At 48.8% G+C, this 12,254-nt stretch overlaps 1 protein-coding gene across 1 annotated transcript in view; it reads left to right on the forward strand.

Moving 5' to 3' along the window:
* LOC115325839 (hydroxyacid oxidase 1) overlaps positions 1 to 12,254 on the forward strand; it is a 60,678-nt gene that overhangs the window by 13,334 nt on the left and 35,090 nt on the right. Inside the window, exons 3-4 of the mRNA XM_029986552.2 lie at positions 872 to 1,127; positions 11,394 to 11,524. Of these exons, the coding sequence (XP_029842412.2) occupies positions 872 to 1,127; positions 11,394 to 11,524 (387 nt within the window). The remainder of the gene's footprint in view (positions 1 to 871; positions 1,128 to 11,393; positions 11,525 to 12,254) is intronic.

Raw genomic sequence — 12,254 nt, forward strand, 5'->3', positions numbered from 1 at the left:
CATGCATCCAAGGATAGCTTAGAGAAGTTCCTAATTTATCATCAATAAACTTAGCAATATTCTGGCTTTGGCATACCTTCTCGGTTAACAAGAGTACTAGATGTCTTTCATACGAATATTCAGATTTTAGCGCTTTAATTGAAGTGGCAATTTTTTTTTATTTGCCACTGCCAACGAGGTTATGTGCAGGCAATCAGTAAAGTATTCTTCTTTTTCGTTTAGAATTGCCTATAGTGAAGACTGCCGGATGCGACACACCTCCTAAATGACGCGATACTACAAAAAATAATATATTTATGAGACTTGCTTTGCATATCCTATAGCCAATGGCCGGTAGAACAGTCTTGAACGACTACGATTTGGGGAAGAGGAGGAAAATGGCAAAGGACCACACAAGGTGTGCCGCGATTGGCAGCGGGAGCTACTACGTTATGGAAAGGCCCTTTCGAGCGTGGAAGTCGTGGTCCTGCGTCCTTTGTAACTCTCGTGCCGTTGAGGACCTTTACCTAATTTGTCCAGCGCGACGCGCCTGTCATGGCTGCTCCTCGGACGCAGTGCGACGCTTGCGTGGCTTGGCCGTAAGTGTTGGAAAGTTAGCAAGGGGCACCCGTGACCGCGGCTGCGGTGGGCGAAGCGAAAGTATGTAAGCGGGCTGTTCTGTGGAGGCGCGGAGTGCACGCAGAACGGAACCTGGCTTTGTGAGAGACGACAGTGAGAGGGAGGTCAGTGCCTCTGCTGTAGTGTGGTGATTTGCGTTCGTACATGAAATATGTTTTTGCCAGGAAGTGGCGCTAACCTCTATCACTCCAAAAAAAAAAAAAAAAAAAAAACTGCGGTATTTGAATTTTTATCCGCCATGTTCCACCCACAGCGGCCCTGAGAGCTGGTACCCTGATGGTGCTGAGCATCTACAGCACCACCTCGTTCGAAGACGTGAGGCAGGCTGCACCAGAGGGACTTCAGTGGTTCCAGCTGTACATTTCCCCCGACCGTGAAATCACCAAGACTCTCGTGATTCGGGCTGAGAAGGCTGGCTTCAGGGCTCTCGTAGTCACTGTGGATACACAATTGTCTGGAAAGATAAGCAGCAAGGCCAGGATCGGTTTCAAACCACCCAGAGTACCGAAGTGCGTTGGGTTCTGGCATAAATGTAGTACTTTGTTTTTTTTTTGTTTTTTTTTTATATCTCAGCGATATCTCTAGGTAGTGTTTACCAGCAAATTTTTAAAAGTTCAATAAGTACTGTTCAGAACATTTAGGAAGCACGATTGATAACCTAAAACACCTCTTACACGCCAAAAAAAATTATTTTCATGCTAGGCGTTAAAATGGTGCATCAGGACATCATCAAAAATTGTTTCACTTTAGAGTTGCGTAGTTTCTTTCATAAAAAATAGAAATACAAAGCCCAATTCAGAGTGCCCGCCAGTGCCCTGTGACGCAAGAATGTACCGCAAAATGTCGGGTTGGTTAGAAGGGAGGCATCGCCGGAAGTTACGAGAAAAAGACGAAGTCAAGCGCCCTGTTCGGACGTCTTTCTGCAGCTCTGCGCTCACCCCTGACCAGCTCCGAAATCTTCGCCTCTTTGTGGGAACGTTCCCCTTACAAGGACACGGAACGGTAGCCGTACCCGTGGATACAATTCTTACCCCGGTCAGTCGTTTTTTCTTCGAGACCTAGGACTTTTCCTTCCTGACAGTGGGGTAAAAAGCTAACCCTAACGCTTCGAAGGTCGCCGGTACGGATCGGGACTACGGCCCCATGGAACTGAACACGGGAAACGGCCCGAACAGTACGGCCAGTCAGCCACCGCAAACCAAGGGAAACAAAGCTCAGGCGGGAACTGGAATGGAGAACGCCGAAACTTCGAGGACTGCCACGTCCACCGAGCAAGTCCGAAACTATAGCCAGCAAGATGTTCTTGGAGACGTAAAGAGCACACCAATACTAGCACTTGAGGGTGATCCCAATTTTTCTTGGACAGACATTGTCGGGAAGAACACTAAGAAGAAGCGGGCCCGCGCCGAAAGACTACAGGGCAACGACCCAAGTACGTCAAATCGGCAAATCGAAAACAACAAAAAGGCGACCGGCAAGGGCGATGGCGTGAAAGATGGCGGCCCTCCAGCGATTCCCACCTCGACCTACAGAAATGGCGGCCACCGGAAATCGAAACCCAGGAAGGAACTTCTACCTCCGCTTCCGCTGGATCACCACAAGATAGTGATAACACCCCAAGAAGGATTCACCGTCTCGAATTGGTCCGCTCTCAAAATATCGAAAGCCGTAACCACAGCAGCAAAACTAAGTCCCGAGGAGCTTGCAACATCCCGAGTCCGGATTTGAAAGGAGCAGAATATTATCGTCCTAAGTACGCCCGACATCGAACCGGCGAACAGAATGGCCAAGGCAAAGACCATCACACTCAAAGACCGACAATACGAAATAGCTGCGTAGAAAGCTGCCCCCGACAGCTCCTGCAAGGGAGTCATCTCCTACATAGGAGAGAAATTCGCGCCCGAGTATTTCACCGAAAACATCCGAGCAACCAGCCCAACGGGTCCCGCCGTTTTCTACGCCAGGATCATGGGACAGAAGGACTCCGTTATCATCACCTTCAAGGAACTTCAGATTCCTCGACTCGTCCTCCTGGACAACGCGGAATACCATTGTCGCCCCTATCTACCTAAGGAGCAGGTCTGCGATGCCTACCTCGGCCACGGACATGGGAAAGACGTCTGTCCGCATCCAGAAAAAGGCAGGGGAACCGCGAGTGTTCCCCTCCGAGGGAACACTCGCGGTTCCCTCGGAGGGGCCATGGAGGATCACGTTCGCTTTCCTCACTGTATTCATTGCGAAGGGTACCACCCCTCCAACGATCCGCAATGCCCAGCACGACGCAAGGCGCCGCGTACAACAAGACCTGGGTTCAAAAACAACAAACACAAAAGAGAAATCTGCAACAGGCGGAGATCTCCATCACTCAGAACATCCGACCCGATACAGTCTCGCAACGCAGAGAACTCCTACCACCGACAAGAAACTCTCAAGCCCACTGGCCGGCACTGGGAGCCAGGGGATTCGAGACTCCGAACCCATACGCTCTCATTGGCTCGGGACTAGAAAGTTACACTCTAACTCTTGCCCGAGCTTCGCACGCAACGCAAGGACCCATCGTTGACCCGACGGACACAGGACCGTCGGGCGGAATCCGAGGAAGACCCCAAACTAGGAAAAAGTCCCAAGTGAAGAATCAGCAACAGCCGCAGCAGCTGCCCCAACTATTGCCGCAGCAGCAGGGAGGAAGCCACCGGCAGGGCCCCTCAGGACTCGCCGCTGTCAATACTCAGGTGAGCTGGGACGAGCGGCCTCCCAACCCCCCCCCCCCCTTCCCCCCCCCCTCCCCCCGCTCCCCGAAATTCCTTTTCAACCACCCAAATTCCTACTGCCCCGGTAGTACTCGGTGACTCGAAAACTCCTCGTCCGCCGCCCGCCAAACGCGCCGCGCTCGACTCTACGGCCGAGAAAGACGATCTTGAGAATCGCTTAGAAAAATACATGCACCAAATCCTTGATCACACTCGAAACGAGATGCAGTGCAGGCTCCAAGCCTTCGAAAAGCACAGGGAGGCAAAATTTCAAAGGCAGATCTAAGCCCTTAGTGCCCAACTAAACAGCATGATAAGAAACTAAATCCAAGCGCTGGGACAACGTCTCTAATCACGTTTCGGCGGTCCTTGTCCAAATATGTGCGAGGACCCTCAATGCCCCTACCCCCCGCCCGGGCCAGGAGGCTATGCCGGGCGTAGACCAGAGCCGATTGGCGACGGACCCCCCATAGATCTGAGACTTAAGCCAAACTCTGAAAGCCCTCCTCCCCCGCCTGATCAAAACACAATCAACCAACAACACTTCCAGCAAGACCCTGCACCGCAACCGACTCAAAGTCTTAATTTTCAGCATGGACAGGGCAGCCCCCAGTAGATCCGATCAGGCAAATTCTAAAACCGCGCGAACCGGTGCGGCTCGGGTGTGGCAGTGGAACTGTAGGGGGCACCGCCGCAAACGCGGGGCCCTCACACGGTTTCTCGCCACACAAGAGCAGCAGCCGGACGCTATTGCCCTACAGGAAGCGGGCTGCGTACCGTCACTGTCGGGCTATATCGCTTTTTGTCAAGAAACAACAAGCGAAGAGGAAAAACTTACGAGTTTCGACCTTAGCATCAAAACATATCCCGGTAAGAGAAAATTCACTAGAAACCTCAATACCATACGTCTTCCTCGAACTCCTGCCGCAGAAGAGGGGCCACTGCAGTTTATTCCTGCTGAACGTGTACAGCTCTCCGAGCAAATCCAAAGACACGTTCAACCATCTCTTCCGAGATGCACTCCGCATAGCCAGCCTCAAAGACAATAATCTCCCCATAGTAGGCGACTTTAATTCAACACATACCACCTTAGGGTATGCCAAGGCCTCTGCAAAAGGGAGGAAGCTGATGAATGCCATCGACGTCTATCGGTTGACTCTCCTGAGCGAACCCGACCAGCCGACCAGGATCGGCAATAGCATTAGTCGCGACACTTGCCCCGATCTGACGCTTGCCAGAACCCGAGATAGTTGCATTTGGACGAACGATGGGGAGAGTTTGGGCTCAGATCATCTCATCCTCGAGACCGAAGTGCCCGTTCAACTAAATTGAAAGCGAGGCAAACCGCAACGGCTCGTGAATTGGGACTGGTTCCGACAACTCCGATCGGCTGCGGCTAAAGGGAACCCCATAAGGGGTGATGAACGAGCGTTGGAGCGATGGGTACAACAAATCCAGGAAGATGTCGAACGGGCGACCAAGACGATCCTAGCGAGTGACAAGGCTCCCGTGGTCGACCCTCACCTTCTCCACCTCTGGGAGGCTCGTCGCAGCCTTACGAAGAGGTGGAGACGACAAAAATACAACCGGAAGCTTTGGACGCGCATTGCGAAACTCACGCAGGAGGCCAAACAATCCGCCGAAGAGTTAACTCAAACCAATTGGCACAAACTCTGCGACCAGCTGCAGGGTACCCTATGCACGAATCAGACCTGGAGCCTACTTCGTACCATCCTTGATCTGACCAAAACCAAAGTCGAATCGAGCAAAGCGCTGACCAAACTTTTACATTCCCTGCCCAGAGAAGGAGACCGACTCTGGGAAACTCTAATTGAGCGGCATATCACCGCAGACCCCAGGCCCGAGTACCCATCGTACCCGCACAACGAAGGGGATAGCCCTCACCCACTAGACGAGGACATAACCGAGCAGGAGGTCCGGAACGCTATCCAGAAGATCACTCGAAACACTGCCCCAGGCAAAGATGGTGTTACGTACAGGCTTGTTAAGAACCTGGATGACGACTCGATCTCAACCCTGACTGGAAACTTCAACCAAGTATCGACCACTGGGGAGCTCCCAAGAGAGTGGAAGCGTGCAGACATTACGCTAATCCCCAAGCCGGGCAAACCTCTATCACTCCAAAACCTCAGACCGATCTCTCTCACCTCCTGTATTGGCAAATTAATGGAACACGTCGTGCTCCGTAGACTCCAACCGCATCTAGAATCGATTAGCTTCTTCGCAGATTCAATGTTCGGCTTTAGACCGAACCTCTCCACTCAGGATGTTCTTCTGCAACTCAAGAAGGACATCCTAGATTACCACGGCACGGCTCAGACCGGGGCCGTGCGGACTCTGGATCTTAAGAGGGCCTTCGACAACGTATCGCATGACACAGTACTCGAAAGCCTAGCCCGTGCCCGATATGGGAGACGAACGTACGATTACGTAAGTTCGTTCCTCAAGGACAGGATCACCAGCCTAGGGATAGGAGACCAACGTTCCGGTCTCATACTACTCACCGGCTGAGGAGCCCCTCAGGGCTCGGTCCTCTCGCCCACTCTCTTTAACATCGTCATGGCGGGGCTCCCCTCGATCCTAAACAACATCCCGAGAATTCTACACTCGCTATATGACGACGACATTACGGTCTGGGTCGAGAGCGGCTCGGACGGAGAGATCCAGGACGCGCTGCAGACAGCTGCGGATGCTAGCCAGGAGTACGCCAGAGCGGCCGGACTGTCTTGCGCTGCGGACAAGTCGGAACTGCTTCTGAATTGTGGTATGGCTAAGATCAAAATCAACGAGGAGATTACTGTCTCTATCGACGGTAAACCCATCCCGAGCGCAGAGAGACTCAGAATTCTAACCCTCCAACTACAGACAGACGCCAAAGCGTCGTTTACTGTCCAAGTGCTGCGCAAACAGTGCCGGCAGATTGCCCACTTGATCCGAAGAGTCACCAGCAAACGTAGAGGACTCAAGAAGGAAGACACATTTAGGATAGTTCAGGCTCTACTGGTGAGTTGTATAGTCTACCACGCGTCCTTCCCAAATTTTCGCCGAAAAAAAATTGACGCCCTTAACGCCACTCTTCCCATGGCGGTCAAGACGGCCATTGGCCTCCCGCAACACACTTCGACCGAGCGCCTACTCCAACTAGGCCTTCACAACACGATAGAGGAGCTGACTGAGGCACAGTCGATTGGACAGAGAACCCGGCTCCGCCGAACTAAGGCCGGGAGGGCTCTACTTCGTAGACTGGGCTATCGGTCTCCGGCATCCTCCCTTGACGAGGGAGGGCAAAAACCCGCGCCTCCGGCAATTGCTGCAAGAGTTCGGGTAATGCCCATCCCCAAAAACATGCACCCGCAAGTCAACGCTGGCAGGAGACTCGCAAGGGTCCAGTACCTACGTAGACAATATCACGGAGATCCTGACGTACTCGATACGGACGCTGCTTCCTATTCTTCACCCTCGGGCGGTAAATGCACCGCGGTGTGCGACTCGGACGGCAGGAAATGGACTTCGGCACCCCTGAGGGGCTCTCCCTCCGGCGCTGAGGCCGAGGAAGCGGCGATAGCTTTAGCCATATCGACCACCCAGTATAGAGCAGAATTTGATTGCAATACCACCGTTACCATCATAACTGATTCTCAAGCCGCGTGCAGGGCCTGGGCTGGAAACTTGCTTTCTACCTGGAGCAACCGAATTCTATCCAACGTCGATCACACAAGACTGCCTCTGGTCCGGATAGTCTGGACACCCGCCCATGCCTCCCTCCCCGGCAACGGGAGTGTAGACGCCCTAGCCCGAGGATTAACTATCCGGGCTTTGCATAGGGAAGGGAGGAAAGTTGGGTACAACACTAGCCGCGAGGACGAGCAGGAACGCGAACCAGAGACACCGCCCCTAGAAACCTTCAATCATGTCATCGAGTACTACCGCTCGATGACATTTACCGCTCACTCTTTCCCAACCTCCTTCACCTTCATCGATTCTTTTCTGACAGGAACCGGAGTGTATGCCCGGGCTGTCAATCACCTGAACCCTCCCTCTACCACTGTACTCGGACATGTCCTTTCTATGTCGGGGTAGGAGTCCTGCCCGTTCCTAACCCCACCACAACCTCCTGGGAGGCCGCACTACTCAGCTTACGGCCCGAGCGGCAGCGAGTGCTGCTCGAACGGGCTAGACGGGTAGCGGTGGCCTGCGGGGCCTTGAACTTGAGGACCTGACCCGGGGGGCTTAAAGTTTTTACCACCACCACCACCACCGGAAGTCACGTGAGTTGTATCGCTCCCCGTGCTTACTGTGACCGCATGTAATATTTTTTTATATAAAAGTATATCTCTCTCTCTATATATATATATATATATTGTTTTGTATTCTCCGCACCTCCGCGAGCAATCCAAGCAGATAGGGTTTCTTTTATTTGCTTTTCATCACCTAGTGTTGCTGTAAAGGTAGAAGAAGAGGAGTCAGTGAACCTAGTAAACAAGTTCTACTCATGTTCTAGACAAAACGCGTACTTTATGCTCGACGTTTACTTGTATGTATACACTCACCAGTTCGTATTCTCTAGACAGCAGGCATCTTTAGCCTGGAGAGTCTCCAATGATTCGACGGCCTCGGTGTCTGAACTTTCAGCAATGCAATTGGGCGTGTCGTATGCTAGCATTCCTAATTTCTGCGAGCGTTCTAAAATATCTTTTTTTTTTTAGAAGTCGATAGCTTGTCTTGTGCCCAGCATGGCTCTGTAATATCGGACTGATGGCATGCATTCGTACACTGGCCTATACTCGCAACGCTTTCAGCATTGATTGAACACTGTACCATTGACCTCCATCACGTTTATCAACTGACTCTTCGTCCTCAACTTTTACAGTACGCAAACTGACCAACGGTGAGGCGATATAAAGCTGGTGGAACTGAAACTTCGCTTTCTACAATGGCTCGTAAAAAAAAAAAAATTGGAATAAAACAAAAGTCTTAGGCACGGTCGCGGGGAGCACGAGGAATGAAACTCGCGTGACTTCCGGCGAACACAGTTTTAGTGACGTAGGTCGATGCCTCCCTTCTTACCGCCCCGACACCTTGCGGCACACTGTTACGTCACAGGGTACTGGCGGGCACCTTGAATTTTTTTGGCGTGTCAGAGGCACTGTAAGTCCGCCATTTATGTTTCAATGAAACTGACGATGCCTCCAGAAATAACAGGGCAAAATGCATTCATCGGTTGTCGATTAACATTAAAGCGTTCGTGTACCATTATTAGGCTATTATTAATCAGAATATTATTTTAAAATCTTCATAAAAACACGCCACAGGGCTATCTAGTTCTGCATCTGAACAAATACATTGATTTCATTTTTGCTTATTTACATAACTGCACCACTAATAACAACAAAATGCTAAGGTGTACACTCCATTCTTCCCAAAAGTTTGATGACATTTCCCTAATTTTTAGGGAAGGCTTTTTGTTTCAAGTCTTCTCACTGCATTAAAAGGTTAAACTTAAAAAAAATGTAATTAAAAGTACACTATGAGAATAATTTTAGCCCATTTATCAGTTCGCTGTTTCATCCTTAGCTTTATAAGTTTCAACCAGAGCTGGCCAAATTACTCATATTTTGTAATTAAATTACATTACTAATTACTTTGCTGAAAACTGCTGAAATGTAATTAAATTACATTACAAATTACCACAGCCTGAAAGTAATTATTTACCATTACAAATTACTTTTAAAAGTAATGACATTACTTTCGCATTACTTTTGTATACTTTTAAATATAAAGGAGCTATTGATAACTTCCTTTTACAGATAACTTTATATACATTATTTACACAGTTAATGGCACACAGCTAGAACTCTGTTGCATGTTTACCGATGGACAGAGGAACGCACGTGACTGATCCGTTTCCCACCCCAACCCGGACAACTATTTTTGGAGATGACTGAGGACCCTACGCGGATTATCTCTGGGTGGGGGGAGACCAATTGTCATTGTTCACAAAATAGCGTCGAGGCCGTTCCACCAGGGGCCTTAGTTCGACCTACTTCCCGTCCTTCGTTTCCCGAGAATGTCAAGCAGAAAAGCTCGAATCGCAGGCACTTACCAGCCCTATTTCTCACAGTGGAAGATAACACAGAGAGGGTACGCAGCATGCATCAGAAAAAGTAAGCGGAAACTTTCAAGAGTGGGCCAGAAAACGTCGAATGCAAAACCGCAAAACATAGGTAGAGAATCGCGCTGAGCGGGTTTTCACAGTTCAAGAGAGTGGCAGAAAATGTCTAGCTGATAGCGGGCGCGAGAGTCGCACCAGCCGCATTAGCATCAGCAACATAGCGGCGGCCGAAGAGCGTTTTTTGGACAGGTGTAGAGGAAAAAGAAAAAGTAAAATAAAAAGAAAAGCGCTCTTGTGTATTGTGGACACAAAAATATGCCTGGTGCGAAAAAGTAATTAGGTAATTTAATTACAATTACCGTCGCTGGAGTAATTCATTACATTACTAAATTACCTGCTACAAAAAGTAATGAATTACATTACCAATTACTGGAACAAGTAATTAAATTACTGTAATTGCATTACAGTAATTACATTACTGCCAGCTCTGGTTTCAACCTAAACCAACTTTCGCCCTCTCATATTTTTTTTAAAGACAATGGCTTAAGATATAACTTGGAAGTTTGTTGCGCCTTGGAATTTAATAAAGTACCGGTAACCAGTTTATCTGAACTAATACCAAAAAAAAAACACAAAAATTTAAAATCCATAGTCCCTAAGTATTTCTTTATTTGTTTACAAAATCAACCTGCAGCGCCGAAGCATCAAGGCCGGTACAACCTAGTATTACCAACAACAAATTGCTTGTGGAATATGAGCAGGTAACAAATAAGTAAATGCTGTTAACGAAACGCAAATGCAATTTAAAAATCAGAATATCTACCTGAAAGTAGCGGTCCCATAATCGCTAGATGCAATGAACATCTCGTTATTATGAAGGCTATGGACACTTACCACCGCTCAGATGTTTGTGTATTAGGGGGGCAGAAAAGCCAGCGACAAGATACATGCGTTCATTTCCGGACGGGCCTTTTAGCCTCTTTACACCCCAGTGATCTAGGGGATGTTTTGTAATGCCCACGAGTCTGGGACATCCGTCCCTTGGACACTCTCTCGGCAGTTTCTTTGCAAAAACGTTGTAAATAATTATTTGAGCACAGCAACCCGAGGTATTGTTATATGCCTCTGGATAATTATTGACGGCAATAATAAAATATTGAATAGTGCTAACTGGAACCTAAGGGACGCGTACACTTTATTAGATGACCCGACATAATTTCAACGCAATAAACATTTTTTTCAAAAGTTCGCGCCACCTAGTAACTGCTGCGCCGATCATCAGAGACCGCCATTGTTCGGTCACGTGGTCAGAGCATCTGTTGAACACGGGGGCTTCGTTAGCGTTTGACGTGAGCTCGGCTCAGCTCGGGTCGAGGACGAGTGTTACGTCATCGTTGTGGGAACGCTCGGATCTAATCACACGCCTCGTGGCCGAGAAATGGCGACAGCCAGTGTTGCTTGATGGGGTTTTCAAAATGCTCTATTAAGGGGAGGATATTGACGTCACGTAACCTGACGTCACGCGACACGTGGTCAAGTGGCACCGTGACGTCCCACTAGTTTACCACGTCGTGTCACTTTAAGTCACTTGACGTAATCGTTTCACGTAACACCACAACGTGAAAGCGTGGCGTCAGCTTCCCAGCTAAATAGAGCGAGGAAATTTAAGACACGTGGATTGACGTCGTGTGATGCCCGATTACGTGACGCCGTGATGGCATGGTGTTGTGTTTTGGTATCATGTGATATGATGATGTCACGTAAAGTTTTGTCACGTGACGTGTATTTTCTTGCAAACCTTTTTTGGGTAAAATAATACACAAGAGGCTTCGTTCTCCAAATAAAACATCTTATTGTTTTTTTAAACAAATTTAAATGATCGCTCTTTTCAGCTTCGAAGGTACAGCGGTGAATCCATCAGATGTGTACAAGGAGGTCCTTGATCCTTCACTGACCTGGGACGCCATCTCGTGGCTGAAGAGCATTACGGAACTGCCGATTATCCTCAAGGGAATAATCACAGGTACAAAAGCTTAGTAAGGAACCGCCGGGAAGTCTAAACAAGTGTGAATTGTTTCGTTCGTAAAACACGGCCTATTATTGTTTACACATTGAGAAAGTTTGTCTGGGTCCATTACCCGTCCTCACTGGACGATGCCTATTCGCAACTCCAACGCCACATAGATGGCTGGGCGGAGGAGTCGGGGACGGTTTTTCTATGCGCTTGTTCGCTGACGTCGGTTAGTGTGCTTACATGCATATACTGTATCTGGCTAGAACAGCTAAGCGGCCAGAGCAAGAGCAGACCCCAGATGACGAAGATGTTGACATCTGTTCGAAGGACGAACAGGTTGACACTTAGAAAAGGGTTTAAAAGTTTTAAAACTTGACAGAACTTGCGAAGCTTATGGACGTCGAGCGTACTTTGGACGTCGGCAACGTCATTGTGTGTTCTAAACAATTGGAGGGCGATGAACAGATTGCGGTGTTTGTGTTGCGCCTGCACTGTAAAAAAATAGCTGTGAAATAATATACCAGTTATAGAAATTATATATTCTTTCTGCAAAAAACTTGTGTAAACAGCCCTACATTTTACACTAATATTGAGCGTATCCGCAGTTAAGGGTGCGTCGAAAGCTTAAGCTTGTACACATATACTGCTCAGGCCGTAATGTTTGAATGTTCATAGTACTCTATTACCCTCAGATTTGGTTAAGTTGTCTCCTGATTGCTTACAACAGAAAGAAGGAAAC

The sequence above is a fragment of the Ixodes scapularis genome, unplaced genomic scaffold (genome assembly GCF_016920785.2).
Source record: "Ixodes scapularis isolate PalLabHiFi unplaced genomic scaffold, ASM1692078v2 PGA_scaffold10__122_contigs__length_95168666, whole genome shotgun sequence".
Classification (NCBI taxonomy): Eukaryota; Metazoa; Arthropoda; class Arachnida; order Ixodida; family Ixodidae; genus Ixodes; species Ixodes scapularis.